At 35.4% G+C, this 20,710-nt stretch overlaps 1 protein-coding gene across 2 annotated transcripts in view; it reads right to left on the bottom strand.

Annotated features, from left to right (window-relative positions):
- LOC121879137 (SID1 transmembrane family member 1-like) overlaps positions 1-20,710 on the bottom strand; it is a 132,032-nt gene that overhangs the window by 23,927 nt on the left and 87,395 nt on the right. For both annotated transcript variants that reach the window (XR_006091278.1, XM_042385734.1), the window contains exons 11-13: positions 13,951-14,068; positions 9,655-9,894; positions 9,285-9,520 (exon numbers count right to left, since the gene is read on the bottom strand). Coding sequence is in view for 1 of the 2 variants with exons in the window: in XM_042385734.1 (XP_042241668.1) it covers positions 9,285-9,520; positions 9,655-9,894; positions 13,951-14,068 (594 nt within the window). In the remaining variant the exon portion in view is untranslated. The remainder of the gene's footprint in view (positions 1-9,284; positions 9,521-9,654; positions 9,895-13,950; positions 14,069-20,710) is intronic.

Raw genomic sequence — 20,710 nt, 5'->3', positions numbered from 1 at the left:
ATACAGTGCAGAAATTATTATGAAACATGAAGAAGGCATTAGAAGCAGTGTATTCTGTAAAGAATATGGCATGTCACCATTGACTGCCTCTACAATCAGCTCTTTGATATGTAAACAAAGCTGGCGGGAATACGACATACACACCTCAAAGTAAGTTAAAATACAGTATTCTATTGTTTTTTATTTATTATTGTACAGTATAATGTACAGTAGAGTTCTGTATTTAGTTTATATTTAATGTTTTGTTAATTCTATTAAAGTGGTCCCTCGGTTAACAAACACAATTCGTTCCACGGAGTCGTTCATTAACCAAATCCATTGTTTCAATGGGATATTGGGTATTTGGTTCCAGCTCACAGAAAAGTACATACAAAGTAAAAAAAAATGCAATAAAGTACACTTACTTTGTGGTGTGTGTGTAGAAGGTTCCTGGTTGATGATGATGATGGGAATTAGAAGTGGGGATGGAGGAGAAGGGAGAAGAGAAGGAAGTGGGGATGGACGAGATATCACCTTTCAGGGGACCCATGCTTGATGCAGTAATTTCACCAATAAAATTTTAAGTTCACTAGGTGTAATTCAAGATTATTTTATTTAAATCAACACTGCACTGCACTATATATTATCAATATGTTAACTAAATTTCAGAATGACCAATAATTTGAATGTGAAAATGAAAAAAATATTCAAGACACCAACAAAATCGATGTTCACTCCACTAAAAACAAAGCCAAAATAGACGCCTGGTGGGTGAGTCAAGTGGCTGATGGGATAAAAAAAAAAAAAAAAAAAAAATATATATATATATATATATATATATATATATATATATATATATATATATATATATATATATATATATATATATATATATATATATATATATATATATATATATATATATATATATATATATATATATATATATATATATATATATATATATATATATATATATATATATATATCTATATATATGTACATTTAACTTATCAATAGAACCCAGAGGGTCCCATGTTAAGTGAAATCCGCGTTAACTGAACAACAGAACATATGGGATTAATTCCAATAGAAACCGGCCCGACCCCCAAACTCCACTTTTTGAAGACACATAACTATGTTTTAGTAAAAATAACATCTTAATTTTATGATGGTACATGCACACAATTAATACTTAAGAGAAATAGAGAAATACAGTTGCCAAGTTAATGTCCATTCAAATAATGGACTCAACTCCCTCCCCCTCTTACACTACACTGCCGGCTCTTCCCTCTCTGAGAAATTTTTGGGGGAAAACCACTAAATTTTAATAAATAATACCTCAAACTAAAGTTAGGATAATACAATTGACATTGCTGGATTCCTTGTAAGACCAGGAATATTTTGAATATAAATGTCATATATTTTGCACAAAAGATAACATAGTTACCTAGAGAAAAATTTTTATCTAAAATTTGTATGTCTAATGCAAAATATATGATGTTTATATTCAAAATGATCACCAAATTATAAGAATTCCAGCAATGTAAATTATATTCTGACCGGGTAATTTGTATGAATTTTATGAGCTAAAACAAATATCTTCAGTTAATAAAAAAAAAAATAATCTTCACGACACTATCTGTCAATCAAAGTACCCCACCTTGCCTCCCCCCTCTTCCAACCGCGCGGTCAGTCCCAACCCTCCCCCCCACCCCCCACCAATCCTCCCTTCAAGAGATGTGGGGTGAAAAAAATAAATTTTAACATTTTGTATTAAATAATACCTCAGATTAAAGTTAGGATAATATAATTGACATTGCTGGATTCCTTGTAAGACCAGGAATATTTTGAATATAAATGTCATATATTTTGCACAAAAGATAACATATTTACTCAGAAAACATTTTATCTAAAATTTGTATGTCTAATGCAAAATATATGATGTTTATATTCAAAATGATCATCAAATTATAAGAATTCCAGCAATGTAAATTATATTCTGACCGGGTAATTTGTATGAATTTTATGAGCTAAAACAAATATCTTCAGTTAATAAAAAAAAATAAATATTCTTCACAGGGTAACAGATGGTCGGTCGGTCCCTCCCTCCCCCCCACCCCCCACCAACCGTCCCAAGGAGATGTGTGGGAAAACCAGAATACTTAACTTTTTTGTAATAAATAATACCTCAAACTAAAGTTAGGATAATATAATTGACATTGCTGGATTCTTTGTAAGACCAGGAATATTTTGAATATAAATGTCATATATTTTGCACAAAAGATAACATAGTTACTCAGAGAAAATTTTTTATCTAAAATTTGTATGTCTAATGCAAAATATATAATGTTTATATTCAAAATGATCACCAAATTATAAGAATTCCAGCAATGTAAATTATATTCTGGCCGGGTAATTTGTATGAATTTTATGAGCTAAAACAGGCAGTCAGGCAGGGTGGCGCAAATCTAAAAATAGCGTCTCGAGCCGGACACTCACCGCGTATATGTGGAAAAAATCCGTGTTAAGTGAAAGTTCAGCTTTACGCGGTCCCACTTTACGCGTTTCCACGTTTACGCGGTATCCTGCCAAAACCGGAATACTCACTTTCCGCGGTGCGTGTACCCCTTTACGTGGAGAGCGGCTGGCGAGCCGCGCCATTTTCAGATCCAATCCTTCCGCCATCTCTCCCGCCATCTGCCATGTTGTGTAAGCGGCGCGAGTAGGTTGCGCAGTGTGTGTTTTTGTTGCGTTATCAGTAACGTCATATGACGTATCGGACTGTAATTGGGCCATGCATCCTTACCTCCCTCCGCTGCTAGCTGTGATTGGTTTAAAGTAATATGACGTGTCCACCCGCAGGAGGGAGGGAGGAAAGACGACGCTTGACCTAGCCGCGGCAGTTTCATCCCTCCAGGCCACACCGTGTATACGTGATTCCATTGTTCTGTAAAATGACTTCTGCCGGACCACCGCCCCCAGAGAGAAACCTTTCCTTACCTGGACCCAGCCGCCCTAAGCCAAAGAAGACACGACGTTCCTTAAGCTACGAAATTAAGTATAAGATCATACAAGAGTTGGATAAAGGAACAAGACAGGTTGATCTCGCGCGCCAGCATGGTGTTAACGAATCTACGATCCGGATGATAAAGAAGGATGCAGCCAAGATAAAGGAGCACATGAACATCACAAAGTCTACAGGTGCTTCTATGATCAAGTATTTCCACAACCAGGTGATTCTCAAGACAGAAAAATTACTTGTGAGCTACTTGGTGAGTCAGGCACGACAGAACATGGCGGTGGACACGCGCTCAGTTAAGGAGTACGCGCGTGAACTGTATGCTGCAGTGTCACGAAAGATGGGAATTACAGAGCCCAAACCCTTTAATGCTTCCTGTGGGTGGTTACAGAGGTTTAAGAAGAGGAATAAGATCACCAATATCAACATTGGTGGTGAAGAAGCTAGTGCTGACCGTGTTGTGGCTAGGGAATTTCCTCCGTTTTTACGTGAGATTATGGAGGAAGGACAGTACACCGACGACCAGGTGTTTAACATGGACGAATCTGGTCTTTTTTGGAAAAAGCTACCTTCCAAGGCCTTCGTTGTGAAGAATGCCAGCAAGTGTCGGGGCTGGAAGTTGCAGAAGGAGCGCATCACCGTCCTGTTTACCACCAATGCCTCCGGTACCTGTAAGCTCAAGTTATCGGTGATCCACACACCACGCAAGCCGCACGCCTACAAGAGCATGGACATGACCAAGCTAAATGTCCACTGGCTGACCGCACGTAAGGCGTGGATGTTCTCTACACTGTCCCTCTCCTGGTTTGATGACTGTTTCGTTCCCGATGTGAAGAAATTCTGTGAGCAACAGAATGTGCCATTCAAGATTTTGTTGCTGCTGGACAACGCACCAGGACACTCGCCCCTACTGTTAGATCGTCACCCCAACGTAAAAGTGGTCTTCCTTCCTCCCAACACTACGTCTATATTACAGCCCATGGACCAAGAGTTAATCTGTAATGTAAAAGCTGCATTCTCTACTAAAAAATTCAAGCTCCTGAACGACTACACCAACACCAAGGAAGAGTTGCGTAACCTTTGTGACACCAACACCGATAGCGAGAGCGAAGACGACGAGGATCAACAGTTGGCAGAGCAAGAAGTACTTTTAAAACAATTCTGGAGAACATTCAACGTCAAGAAAGCTGTGGACTTCTTGGTGGAGGCATGGGATCAGCTGTCTGTAGCAACTGTTCGTCACGCATGGAGACATGTCTTGCAAGGCATTCCGGGTGGGAGGCTGAGTCAATCTGTGACTGGTGAGGTTCAGACTGTTGCAGTAGCAGTGGACCTTGTCAGAGAAGCTGCGCAGAGTGTTACAGCTGCAGGCTTCTCCGAGACCACCAATGACAACATCCTGTAGGTGATAAGGGATCCTATGTGACTACCGACGAGATGGTACATGATGATGACGTCAGTGAAGAGGCAGGTGGTGCGTCATCCCAAGAAGAACGCCGCTTATCCCATAGTAATGTTAGGGGTGCCATCGAGTGTATCGAGAAAGCCAAGCTCCTCCTTTCCGACAACCCTGACGCAAACAGGTATGAAATTTTCACTACCCAGCTGTTGCAGACTATGGAGCCCTACATCAAGGTTTATCACGACAACATAAACACCAGCCGTCAGCAAAGCATAACAGAGTTCTTCGCCCGCAACCCACCACAGCCAGCCCAAGCCAGTGATAGTGACAGAGGTAGAGACAGTGATGATGACTTTGAGGGATTTGTCAGGGAGGCACTAGTAAGTGTGGATGACACCGATGAAGACTCACCTGAGGGCCAGTAGCCTGCTCTCTGCCTCGGAACCAGCCTCCATTCCCCTACGCCAACCCATCTCTTCTACTAACGTAAGTGTTAACCCCAGCCTTGTTTTTTTCTAATCTAACCTTCATTTTATTCTTCTCTTATTGACTGTTCCCTTCTATATTATGTGTGGGTGAATACCATCATAAAGTTAAGAGGTTATTTTAGTAAAACGTATGTATTGTGTCGGGAAAAAGTGGAGTTTGGGGGTCGGCCCGGTCTCTATTTCAATTAATCCCATATGTTATGTTGTTCAGTTTACGCGTTTCTCACTTTACGCGGGCTTCCGTGGGTTGAATTAACCACGTAAAGTGAGGGTTCACTGTATATACAGTCGGCCCTTAACATACGCGGGGGTTAGGTAACAGAGATACCCGTGAATGTAAAAAATCCATGTACTTTTGCTGCCCACCCCCACCTAAAAAACCCCTGGCCCCCATGTCCTAATTTACCGTATACACCTGTGTGTAGTTCGAGTTTTTAAGACCAAATTATTTGGCAAAAAATTGGGGGTCAACCTCTAAACAGGTAATAGTTTCGTTAGGTTGAAAAATATTTACCAGTTAACAATGGAAACGACGCACCAACGCACCACCAGCTGTGACTGTCGGTACAGTTGCCAGGGCAGATCTCTTGCGTCATCATAGCAAGCCCAAAGTAGCCAAATGCATGGTATGGTAGCACAGGACGATGTAAAACAAAGTATTTATTTTTTAAAGTGTATTTATAGATACTGGACATAAATTTTTGCTCATTACATTTGAAACATCAATCTTTGATTAAATTTGAAACAAAAGAAAACTATGATACCGTATTTTCATTAAAATATTACATCACAAGTATATTTTACCTTAACTGTGACTGAATGAATATATTCTCAGAAATAAATATGGAAATGTAATATTTTGGTTGAAATGACATACATATTACAGTGGAAAGTGGGATAAAATCATGACGAAAACAATGACTTTCGCTTTCTTTCGTTGTTCAAAAGATTTTACCGTAATCGCTTTCGAATGGTTTTCAGTTAAAAAACTGTTGTACTGTACTGTATTACAATAATATTCTATCCTATCATTAGCCTCATAATCCCACAACTGAAAACCATTCAAAAAGCGATTACGGTAAAATCTTTTGAACGAAAGAAAGCGAAAGTCATTGCTTTCGTCACAATTTTATCCCACTTTCCACTGTAATACGTGCGTCATTTCAGCAAAAATATTACATTTCCATATTCTAAGAAATAAATAGTAGTTTTGTTGAAACGTAATGTACAGTATTTAATATTAAAATGCGAAAAGAGCTATAAAAACAATTAATACTGTACACCCGTAATGTACTGGCTGGCATCTCCACTCGTCCCTGCTCCCGCCAGTCACCACTCCTCCCCGCTCTAGCCCTCCGCCTCCTCCACATCGTCACTACTGTTGTATTACAATAATATTCTATCCTAATTCACTTGAATAAATACTATGATACCATATTTCTCAATATTTTCATTAAAATCTATCAAAATCATTTTCCTTGTCATCGTCTTCAGCACAAAACAGCTCCTCCCAGTCTTCTCCTTGAACAGGGCTAGAGGGTACGTGTTTTTCGAATCGTTTTCAGTTAAAAAATGTTACATCACATGTATATTTTACCTAAACTGTGCCTGAATGAATATATTCTCAGAAGTAAATAGTAGTTTTGCTGAAACTTGATGTATTTATAGGATGAAATACATGACGAAAACAAAAGACTTTACCTAACCTTCCAATGTTCAAGAGATGTTACTCATTTTTTTAATAGTTTTCGGTTAAAATACTGTTATATTACAATGATATTCTATTCATACTGTGCTTGATATACTGCATTCACGGAAATGTAATATTTTTGCTAAAATGACGTACGTATTACAGTGGAAAGTGGGATAAAATCGTGACGAAAGCAATGACTTTCGCTTTCTTTCGTTCAAAAGATGTTACTGTAATCGCTTTTTGAATGGTTTTCAGTTAAAAAACTGTTGCATCACAAGTGAATTAGGCTAGAATATTATTGTAATACAACAGTTTCTTAAATGAAAACCATTCGAAAAGCGATTTCGGTAATATCTTTTGAACGGAAGAAAGCGAAAGTCATTGCTTTCGTCACTTTCCACTGTAATACGTACGTCATTTCAGCAAAAATATTACATTTCCATATTCTCAGAAATAAATAGTAGTTTTGCTGAAACGTATTGATTTCAATGTAAATTAGGATAAACTACATGAAAACAAAAGACTTTACCTAACCTTCCGATGTTCAAGATATGTTACTCATTATTTTAATAGTTTTTGGTTGAAATACTGTTATATTAGTGATATTCTATTCATACTGTGCTTGATATAATACATTCACGGGAAATATATATATATATATATATATATATATATATATATATATATATATATATATATATATATATATATATATATATATATATATATATATATATATATATATATATATATATATATATATATATATATATATATATATATATATATATATATATATATATATATTGCTGGCATTGCTGGATTCCTTGTAAGACCAGGAATATATTGAATACAAATGTCATATATTTTGCACAAAAAATAACATAATTACTCAAAGTAAACATTATATCTAAAATTTGTATGTCTAATGCAGAATCTATGTATGAATTTTATGAGCTAAAACAAATATCTTCAGTTAATAAAAAAAAAAATATTCTTCACTACACTATCTGTCAATCACAGTACCCCACCTTGCCTCCCCCTTTCTTCCAAGTGCCAGATGGTCGGTCGGTCCCAACCCTCCCCCCCCACCCACCACCAACCCTCCCTTCAAGAGAAAGGTTGGGTGAAAAAACTAGATTTTAACATTTAGTATTAAATAATACCTCAGATTAAAGTTAGGATAATATGATTGACATTGCTGGATTCCTTGTAAAACCAGGAATATTTTGAATATAAATGTCATATATTTTGCACAAAAGATAACATATTTACTCAGAGTAAACATTATATCTAAAATTTGTATGTCTAATGCAAAAATATGATGTTTATATTCAAAATGATCATCAAATTGTAAGAATTCCAGCAATGTAAATTATATTCTGGCCGGGTAATTTGTATGAATTTTATGAGCTAAAACAAATATCTTCAGTTAATAAAAAAAAATTCTTCACACCATGACCAAGTGCCAGGTGGTTGGTCGCCGGTCCCTCCCTCCCTCCCACCCCCCACCAACCCTCCCTACCAGATGAATGTGTGGGAATACCAGACTGTTTACCTTTTTAGTAATAAATAATAAATCAGACTAAAGTTAGGATAATATAATTGACATTGCTGGATTCTTTGTAAGACCAGGAATATTTTGAATATAAATGTCATATATTTTGCACAAAAGATAACATATTTACTCAGAGTAAGCATTATATCTAAAATTTGTATGTCTAATGCAAAATCTATGATGTTTATATTCAAAATGATCATCAAATTGTAAGAATTCCAGCAATGTAAATTATATTCTGGCCGGAAAATTTGTATGAATTTTATGAGCTAAATAAAAAAATTATACTTCACCGTGTAAAGGGGTACACCCACCGCGGAATGTGAGCATCCTGGGTTCTGGCAGGGCACTGCGTAAACGTGGAAATGCGGAATGTGGGACCACTTAAAGTGAGGGTTGACTGTATATATATATATATATATATATATATATATATATACACACACACGAGGACCCCCAAATTCAGCGGGGAATTAGTTCAAATGGCCATTGAATCCAGCCAATCACGTTAGCATTTGCTGACCGGGGTGGGGGTTGTTAGATTTTACTTGTGTACAAAGAAATATATATTCCCTTTATGTGTTTGCCCTTAGAACAATTATTTCTTTTACCTGTATTGTATACTATGTGTGTGTGTGTGTGTGTGTGTGTAGAGACTCCCACACAAAACACATACAAATAAATAATAATGGGGCAAATTCTCTCACAAAAAATCAGAAACAAATTTACCAAAAATGTGACAGTCTACCACATGACTGTGCTTTATTACTTTATTAATAAAAGCACGGACTTGAGTAGACTCATTACAATAAATTGTTACTTAATGAAACTGTGGAAAATTACTATTATTTGTATGTGTTTATGTATTAACAATAATAATGTGTGTGTGTCTACACACACATATATATATAAAATACAGATAAAGGAAATTACTGTCTCAAGAACGAATGGCTCTCTGTCTCAGCCGCAGAAATGTCAGCAACTTTAAAACTACCCACAGACATTCTTGGGTACATCCAGAGTGTCATCCACGAATAGTAGAGGACCGCAAAATTAAAATCTGTGAATTTAGGGGGCCCCTGTATATAATAACCAGTAAGGTGTTTCAAAATGCATAGTACACCACCAAAGGAACCACTTACCTTCATTATGATGTAGAATGCAATATACAGGAGCAGGTTGGTGAGGAATATAATGAGCAGGTAAGAGGCAAAATCTTTGGGAGTGGATACTATTCCATAGATGGCCAAACCCCAATTTGCTGCATTCCCTATCAGCAACAACACCATGCGATCACAATACATGGGACGGCAAATTTGTCGCCAGTCACTGAGTTCACTTAAACACCAAGTTTTCATACGTTTGAAAAGCCCTAAATCTGTAGAGGAGAAAGAATCTTATAAGTCTAGCACATTTCTTAAGTTGATAAGTGGTGGAATGATAAATAAACAATTAAAAAAATATTGTGTAATAATGTATTACATTCATGAATGGAAAACTGACCTCACTTACCGCACTTCCACCTGCCCATGTAATACACGTGACATGACAGCAGGAGGCATGATATCACATGTATGAGGCCAAATATGATCAAAAACACAAGAGTCCCTGCTAAGACACCAATGACCCCAAGGAGGACTGCTGCAGCCAAAGCAGCAAATACCGCACTGGCACTGGCATTGATATCAGGGTGACGTGTCTGGTAGATCTTGAGCATGGAGAGCACCGAAATAACGTACATGAACGATGTATCTGTTGAAGAGAAAAGAATGAAATTATGGTGTTTCTGTAAAAGAAAAATATTCACTTTACTCATACTGTACTTAGAGGTTTCCTACTGGAAATATGCAGCTGATGGCTTTACTGGCTATCCTTGGTCATTTTGCCTTATTGTTTACTATTGTGTGTATACCTGCACTGTCTACATACATTGTATACCTGTACTGTCTAGGTATACATACTGTAAACCAGCACTGTGTAAGTACTCTATGTTGTTTGTATATCCTCATTTTCTAGATATGTTGGTTGTATACCTGCATTATTATTTTTATTATTTGCTCTAAACATATCCTTATCCCACACATTACCATCTTTGTTTCCAGCTTCCGTCTCACCTGTTAGTTTCATGGATGTCCAAATACAGTAATAATGAACCACTATTCCTAATACAGTCAACCCTCGCTTTACGCGGTCCCACATTCCGCGTTTCCACGTTTACGCGGTACCCTGCCAGAACCCGGGATGCTCACATTCCGCGGTGCGTGTACTCCTTTACACGGTGAAGTATAATTTTTTTATTTAGCTCATAAAATTCATACAAATTATCCGGCCAGAATATAATTTACATTGCTGGAATTCTTACAATTTGATGATCATTTTGAATATAAGCATCATAGATTTTGCATTAGACATACAAATTTTAGATCTAATGCAAGTATTTTGTTTACTCAGAGCAAATATGCTATCTTTTGTGCAAAATATATGAAGTGTATATTCAAAATATTCCTGGTCTTGCAAGGAATCCAGCAATGTCAATTATATTATCCTAACTTTAGTCTGAGGTATTATTTATTACTAAAAGTTAAAATCTAGTTTTTTCACCCAACATTTCTCTGGTAGGGAGGGAAGGTGGGGGGTGAGGGGGAGGGTTGGGACCCGACCATCTGGCGCAGGTTGGAAGAGGGGGGAGGTGGGGTACTTTGATTGACAGATAGTGTCGTGAAGAATATTTTTTTTATTTACTGAAGATATTTGTTTTAGCTCATAAAATTCATACAAATTACCCGGCCAGAATATAATTTACATTGCTGGAATTCTTACAATTTGATGATCATTTTGAATATAAACATCATAGATTTTGCATTAGACATACAAATTTTAGATCTAATGTAAGTATTTTGTTTACTCTGAGTAAATATGTTATCTTTTGTGCAAAATATATGGCCCTTTATATTCAAAACATTCCTGGTCTTACAAGGAATCCAGCAATGTCAATTATATTATCCTAACTTTAGTTTGAGGTATTATTTATTACTATACCTTAAAATCTAGTGGTTTTCCCCCAAAAATTTCTCAGAGAGGGAAGAGCCAGCGAGTGTAGTGTGAGAAGAGGGGGAGGGAGTTGAGTCCATTATTTGAATGGACATTAACTTGGCGACTGTATTTCTCTATTTTTCTTAAGTATTAATTGTGTGCATGTACCATCATAAAATTAAGATGTTATTTTTACTAGAACATAGGTATTGTGTCGGAAAAAGTGGAGTTTGGGGGTCAGCCGGTCTCTATTTCAATTACAGTGACCCCTCGTTTAACGAACGCCTTGGTTAACGTAATTTCGATTAACGAACTGCCTTCCATAAGGATCTTCAATTCGGTTAACGAAAAAAAATTCGGTTAACGAGGTTCTTGCGAACCGACCTCAACATGTTTTCGCTTGCACTGACCGGGCAACCAGCTTTAGTATCAGTCCGCCAATACATTAATCGGTTCTAGGGCTTAAATTCCTTACTATTTTAGTAAATATCAAGAAATTTATACTATTCAATAATTTTAAAACTTTAATATTCAATTTTTTAGTCATTTTAACAATTATTGAACATAATTGAAGGTAAAGTGACTAGTTTAATGCGCGGCATCCAGCCTCTTTACACAGCAAACAGGCATTAGTCTCTCTCTGTTTTCACTGGAGGTAACATCTTGCTTGAGACTCTCTTCAACTGAATGCGTTTTTTCTGTGTTTCCAAGCAAATTATTGGTCATTTTGAAATTTATTTTACATATTGACAATATATAATGCAGTGCAGTGTTGATTTAAAGCAAATAACCTTGAATTACACCAAGAGAACTAAAATTTTATGGGTGAAATGGCGCCATGGGGTGCCTTCTCTTCCACCCCAATGCCTTCTCTTCTCCCTTCTCCTCCACCACCATTCTAATTCCCATCATTATCATCATTATCCAGGAGCCTTCTACATACACACCTCAAAGTAAGTGAACTTTTCTACCATTTTTGTTGAATTTAGGAAATTTTCGGTGAGCTGGAACCAATTACCCAAAAACTCATTGAAACAATGGTTTCGGTTAACGAACTTTTCGGTTAACGAACGACCTTCTGGAACGGATTGAGTTCGTTAAACGAGGGGTCACTGTAATCCCATATATTATGTTGTTCACTTTACGCGTTTCTCACTTTCCGCGGTACCCTGTGGGTTGAATTAACCGCGTAAAGTGAGGGTTGACTGTACAGTGCACTATGACGCACTGTATTTAGTTTACTGTTCAATGTTCCGTTCCATTCCAAGATAACACAGTCTTAGCACCTCCTACTGCCCTCAACCCTACACCTTTTATATTTTACCTCAATTCTGCCCCAGCAATGAGGTGAAAATATCCATACTTCTGCCCTGTAGCCCTGTACTTTACAGTACACTACTTCCTTATATGCACAGCATCGTAGTTCTTGGAAAAAATTCACAACATGACCAAAACTTTGGAAATCTAACCTAACCATACCCCATCCATAGACAGAAACTTATATTAAAACACCTTAAATTTAAAAAAAAAAATTATATGGCTTCGACTTCCAACACCATGATAGTAGTCTTCATTTACAGCCTTTATATATCAGTGCTGAATTCTCTAAACATTTCCTTTATCCAAATAAACTTACAGTAGGTACCTGAATTCATGTCTTCGACCACTACAAAACAAAGGGCTCACCTGCAAATTTTTTTCTTCACCATGACTGTTGTTGTCACTTAAAGGAAGCTGATGTAATATTTTTTCAGCAAATTTTCCCTGTTAAACTACTAACTTCTTTTTACAACCAAGTTACACAATAAAAAAATTCCCAAAAGAAAGCAACTGCTTTCTTTATTAAACTAAAATAATACATAATGCCTTAATAATACATGTACCAGTACAGTGTGAAAACTCCAGCTAACAGACTACAGTCAGTTCTGCTATAACGTGATAGTTGTGTTCTTGTAAAATATCGTGTTATAGAAAATCGCGTAATAGAAATAACAGGGCTTATGGAGAAAATAGGGTTAGGTGCAGATTACTACTCGAAATCGAAAAAAAATTAGTAGTTAGCCTAACACAAAGGATAGCACAGTCTAAATAAATGTTACATTCATATCTAATAATGAAATCATACAGTAAATGTAACACTTTACCTTGAAAAAATATGAATATAACTTGATGGGGGAGAAGGGTGATTTTGAGGTTGATAACATCGAGCTTCTCTTCAAGTGTTATATCCTTTCTTTTACGATCATCACCAGGAATTCGATCACCAGAACGCTTCTTGGTGATATTCTTCTTTACCATATTCACAGTTAATACCACAAAATTGGAGAAATAGTAACCAAAAATCGCGTTACAGCAAACAAGCGTTCGCGTTATACAAATATCGTTCCTCTATTCATAAATCGCGTTAGAGCAAATTCGCGTTATCAAAACACGCGTTATAGCAGAACTCACTGTACAGTATATAGGTGAGGGTAGTCTGTTAGATGAAGGTTCGTTAGACATGAAACCTCCATAGAATAGACTATATCTGTTAAATTGACGTTCATATCACTGTATTCTCTGTTGGGTGTATCCATCAAACTGATTAGGCTTAATATCACTGGTTCTTATGATCTATCGTTTTTCTGTCAAAACCTGACTCGATCTATCAACCTTACATGTTTTCAAAATATTTCTACACATTTTTCTACTAACAACTTCCTTCCCTTGCACAAAATTCTTCAGCTCTAGAATAAAGGCTAACCAACAACATACAGTATTATGGTAAGAACTCACCAAACTGGTAGTTAGAGTTATTGGGGCATATATGGTAGCAGGCACTGAGAAAACCTTCCATAATGAGTGACCCACCCATGGCATAGAATATTCCAAAGTGCTGAGGAATGCCATAATACTGAAAAAAAAGACAAATAAATAAGATAAGCAGCTTAATATAAATTGTTTTCATATTTATGTAAAATTTCCAACTTTAAATTGCTATTATAGTCTATTCCAAAATAACAAAAACTCACTTACAACTGTTCTTTCTTTTCTTACTTTTCGTATTAAAGGGTCTTCATATATACATACAATATTACAATACAGTGATATCCCCATTACCCGGAACAATTGGTGCAGATCACTTCCGGGAATGAGAGATTTCTGGGTAACGAGACAACTCTCTTAAAGCCGGAAAAAATCTCTCATCCCCGGAATTTGCTATTATTTTATTGTCTAATCATCACTACATATAACACCACCCATCATCACTACATTTAACATCATCCATCATCACTACATATAACAACATCCATCATCACTATATTTAACATCATCCATCATCACTACATATAACACCATCCATCATCACTACATATAACACCATCCATCATCACTACATTTAACATCATCCATCATCACTACATATAACAACATCCATCATCACTATATTTAACATCATCCATCATCACTACATATAACACCATCCATCATCACTACATATAACACCATCCATCATCACTACATTTAACATCATCCATCATCACTACATTTAACATCATCCATCATCACTACATATAACACCATCCATCATCACTACATATAACACCATCCATCACTACATATAACACCATCCATCATCACTACATTTAACATCATCCATCATCACTACATATAACACCATCCATCATCACTACATTTAACAACATCCATCATCACTACATATAACACCATCCATCATCACTACATATAACACCATCCATCATCACTACATATAACACCATCCATCATCACTACATATAACACCATCCATCATCACTACATTTAACAACATCCATCATCACTACATATAACACCATCCATCATCACTACATATAACACCATCCATCATCACTACAGATCGGTAAAGTAGTTTCTGAGATTCTCGTGCGGACACACACACAAACAAACACACAGACTTCTTTGTTTTATATAGATATTATTATTATTACCGGGTATTATTATTATTATTATTATTATTATTATTATTATTATTATTATTATTATTATTATATATCTTCGCCCCCAGGCCCTGATTTGGGTCACTGACCTGTGCCCGGGTGGGCTAATCCCAAAAAAAAAAAAAAAAAAAAAAAAAAATATATATATATATATATATATATATATATATATATATATATATATATATATATATATATATATATATATATATATATATATATATATATATATATATATATATATATATATATATATATATATATATATATATATATATGATAACCACAAGGAAAGAAGAAAACACGTGGGGTATGCTATAACGAACGGATCCTACTACGAATATTCCTATAACGAATGGTTTTACCTCTAAAATTGAGAATGCTATAATGAACGCAACTCCTACAACGAACGCGGATGAATGGTCGATTATTTTACTGGATGATGAATATTGTTGTAATTGCATCTAATAAATAAGAGCTGCCAGGGCGCCACTTTGTCTCATTGAAAAAATAGTGCACCACTGTTATTGTTGAAATTTCGCTTTTTGATGTGGAAATAGAGTTATTTGTATAAATATTTTGTTATAAAAGTGTACACCAGACACGAACTGCTCAAAGCGAGAGGTGTTTTGGCACTCTTTGAAACTACAAAGAAATCATAAAGAAATGTGAGGATGGAACAAGTATTGCAAAACTTAAAGATGAGTATGGGATGGCCAAACTCCACTTATAAGGTAATGATTTAAAAAGAATAAAGAGGAGTTGAAAAATGAAAAAGTGGTTGTGAATCTCTAGGGATTCAGTGTAAAGCAAGGTAATGTATCGGAGGAGATGGAAAAATTTACTCCTTAGTGTGGATAAAGGAGAAAGAAATGGGCAGGTGATGCATTTTAAAGTTTGTTAATTTGTGAGAAGCTGCCAGACAAATTGCTTGAGGACCTGCGTAAAGCGGCGGACTCCTTTGTGCAAGTGATAGTGCCAAAGCTGAAATGCGGTGCTACATTGTTTCAGAAGAAGAAATAAAATACAGAAGGTTGTGGAGATATGGTGATGCTGGGTTAGTGCCAAGGAAGCAGCTATGAACATCATGACATTTTTTTGAATATTATTTCAGTGAGGCTGAGCCAGCAGGTATTCAACTGCATGGAAACCCAATTACTTTGGAAAAATGCCCCGCCAGACATAAGGCCACTATGAGGAAATTCTGTCCCCGGCCATAAGCCATTTGCATATAGGGCCACCCTCCTTCTTGTGCTAATGCTTCTGGAAGATTCAAAAAGAAATGTACCTTGTGTACCATGCAGAAACCCCAGAGCTTAAAAACACTAGGAAGACCTGCCTGAGGTTAGACAGGTCAAAACCAAAAAGTTTTGGGGTGGATCATGGAATTTATTCTCTGAGGTGATTGAGGCCAACTCCAGTGTCAGAATACCCCCAAGGAGAATACCAATCTTCCACTAAAGCTTTGTTGGTGATGGACAATGCACCCAGCTCACCTCTCACTGATGGCTGAATTGCTAGGAAAGAGTTGGAACTCACCACTGTGCACTTCTTGCCACCCAACACACCACCTCCTGTCCAGCCCAGAAGTGGATCAACAGGTAATTTCTAACTTGCTAGTTGCAAACACAAAGGCAATTGTTTAGAAAATGTTTGTCTCACTTCCAGTGATGTTGAATGGAAGGAAATTCTTGGAAGAGCTCACTCACTATAGAGATGCCAGATTTTTGACTGGCCCTACCTGGGAAAGAGGTTACTGTGAGGTGTTCTTGAAGTGTTTAAGGCCAACAGGTTTTTGAATGTGTCCTTCAAAAGAGTTCTTTGGAAGTGCTTCAAGAGTTGGAACAAGAGTTGGTTAAAACTACAGAAATTTGCAAGCTCAAATCATGGCCTTTTGAAGTGGATGATTACTTGATGTTGAGGAGTTATGGAAGAGCTAATGCAAGGAATTTGTCCACTGAGGAGCCAAGCTGAGTTTCACAAAGAGGAAAATCTAGACACTGAAGGAGCTAACTTGAGGAGTCAGGAGGAGGAGAAGCGGAGTAGTGTCAGTGATCATTCCAGCCAAAGATATCTCTAAGGATGCGTTTTTTGCCGGAGCAAACTGTCCAAGCCATGGAGGATTATCATCCGATGTTGGTTCCCAGTAAAAGGCCACTCAGTGTGTTCAATGACAATGTTATGAACTACTTTTTGGAAGGTCCAGAAATCAAGGTTGAAGCAGCCAACCCTGATAACGCCTTTCTTACAAAGATACCAAAGAACATACAGACAAAGTGCCTGTGAGACAGTCAGTCACCAAGAGGGCCAGGGAAGGACACCTTCCTTCCACCTCTTTTCTCAATAATTCTTCCTCCCCCTCCTCCCTCCCTCTGCTCCTGTCCCTTGCATGCTGAACAACACTAAGGTAAGATAAAGCACTGTATTTTTTAAGATTTAAGCAGAATTTTTTTTCAGTGTTATGGTTGTATTTGGGGGCCTGAACGGATTAATCCTATAACGAATTAATGCTATAACGAATCCAGGTTCTGCCAATTACGTTCGTTATAGCATACCCGACTCATTAATTATCGTGATTCATTTACTGGCCGGGACTTAATTACGCCTCAGATATAGATAAAAAAAAAAAAAAAAAAAAAAAATTTAAATGACACACGATTTTCTATACCAAACGTCCAGTTTAGGTAGTCTCCATGTATAATTAGAAAATTATGGGGCCCCATGCATTCAGCTGACTACATTAAAGGTTAAGTGCTCAGTCACACTATCCAATCCTTATTATTTATTACTTTCACTGTACTGGATCCATTCATCATTATTCATTACTTTTACTGTACTGTATTTCACTGTAGATTTTTATTAATTTTTTTTTTTTTTTTAATTCATCAGATATCACGGCCTATAAGACTAAATTTGAACATTAAAAAATCTGCCCAAAGTTAGGGGTCGCCTAAACCACCAAGTTTAAAATTCTTACCTCTTAAATATTGTGTTTAGTGTGTCAAGAGTGGTGATGAAAACATCGTAAGCCACTCACAAGGTCTTACCACTAATTATTTTATACTGAAACTACGCTTAGCAAGCTGGATTCAAATTAAGATTACCGGTATATTAAAATAATAAAATGTATTATAAACCTGTCTAACATACCGTAAAAGAGATTTATACCTATAATAAACACAGCTATCATCACACACCCTTCCCACGCCCCCCCATTTGCCAGTGAGGAGCCGTGGAGGTGGTCAGTAATGCATACCGTATCGTATATTTACTCATAATAATATTTATCTCCTATAAATAATTGATTTAAATTTTATTTTTTTCCAAAGAATATTCAGTAAATGACTGCATTAATTCTTGAAACTATCGACGGTTAATTACAGACGCCAAGTGACGCCACTAGTGTTTACACTACACCAGCTGGTAATATTTGATGCCATTACTTGAAGTGAATTGGCCTTATTTTAAGTAACTAACTATAAATAAATACAAAATTAAAAAAAAAAGATCAAAACTGAGAAATAATATACTGTATGTATGTTGTGTTGTCAAAGTAAGAGGAACAATTGTGTAAGTACGTAATATTTTTTTTCACTCAAATCCTAATGAAACACTACTGGAGAACATTCCTTTGTCGCAAAACAGTTTATAAATTAAAGAAAATAATTAGTGTGTTTAATATATTACAGTATATTATAAATAAATAAATAAAACAAATAATTCGGTAAATCTATTTAAAGTAAATGGAAAATAAGCAAACATGTTATCAAGACCCTTCCGCCTGGCTCAGGGGTGAGATGTAGGGGAGATAAAGAAGGCTATTTATAGCCCATCAGAAGTGACCAGTACTCTAATGCACCATAAATAATTCATTGAACATTCATTTTTTGTACATAGTATATATATATATATATATATATATATATATATATATATATATATATATATATATATATATATATATATATATATATATATATATATATATATATATATATATATATATATATATATATATATATATATATATATATATATATATATATATATATTTGTGTAATAAATGTATGTAGTAAGTACATACTGGTAACCTTTTTACTCAAATCCTAATGAAACACCACAATTAGAATACGGTGGTTGCTGTTGAATCACATGTTGTATAAATAGTCACACCAACGGTGACTTAGGAACACTCTCAACACGCTTCAGTGACGCCACTAGTGTTTACACTACACCAGCGGTATAATTTGATGACATTACTTGAAGTGAATTGGCCTTATTTTAAAAAAATCAAGGATGGTTGGTAAAGGACTACTGAGTCAGTGGGTAAGTGTCACATTTGGGGTACTGGTCTTATACAGCAAATAGAGCTCAAAAGCTACTTTTTAATGGAAATTTGGGGGGTCTTATGCACCCCCGCTTTTATAGGCCGTGATATACTGTATGTCGGACTTACGACCTGGATTTGGGTCCCTAACCCCGCGTAAGTCGAGTCTGGGGTGTATATATATATATATATATATATATATATATATATATATATATATATATATATATATATATATATATATATATATATATATATATATATATATATATATATATATATATATATATATATATATATATATATATATATATATATATATATATATATATATATATATATATATATACTACATACATACATACATACATACATACATACATACATATATATATATATATATATATATATATATATATATATATATATATATATATATATATATATATATATATATATATATATATATATATATATATATATATATATATATATATATATATATATATATATATATATATATATATATATATATATATATATATATATATATATATATATATATATGGATTCGGTTAACGAACGACTCTGGAATGAATTGTGTTCGTTTCTTGAGCTCTACTACAAATTTTTCAGGTCCTTCTTTATCCGCATTGGCAGCTTCACCATGCCTAACAACATTATAAATGGCAGTTCTTTTCTTAAACTTATCAAACCAGCCCTTGCTGGCCCTAAACTCTTCAAACACAGTTTCAGAAGAACTAGGTTGATCTTCCTTCAAATGTTCGTAAATTTCCCTGACTCTTTCACAAATTAATTCAGTAGAAATTTAGTATCCTTTCATTTGTTTTTCTTTAATCCAAATACTAAGCAGCCTCTCTGTTTCTGCAATTAATGATCTACCTTTAAACACTCTGGTAGATTTATCTCTCACTTTCACTTCTTAAAATTTTTCTTTCTGTGCAATAATTGTCGACACAGTTGATGCCGACGTGCCATATTCTTTACTCAGCACATTGGTACTAATGCCTTCTTCATGTTTCTTAATACTTTCCTATTTCACTTGAATTGAAATCGCCTTTCTAGATTTCTTCGGACCCATGCTTGATGCAGTAATTTCAACAATAAAATTTTAAGTTCACTAGCTGTAATTAAAGATTATTTTATTTAAATCAACACTGCACTGTGCTATATAATATCAATAGGTTAACTAAATTTCAGGATGACCAAT

The sequence above is a fragment of the Homarus americanus genome, unplaced genomic scaffold (genome assembly GCF_018991925.1).
Source record: "Homarus americanus isolate GMGI-L3 unplaced genomic scaffold, GMGI_Hamer_2.0 scaffold4060, whole genome shotgun sequence".
Classification (NCBI taxonomy): Eukaryota; Metazoa; Arthropoda; class Malacostraca; order Decapoda; family Nephropidae; genus Homarus; species Homarus americanus.
This window is presented reverse-complemented; position numbering and strand designations above follow the sequence as displayed.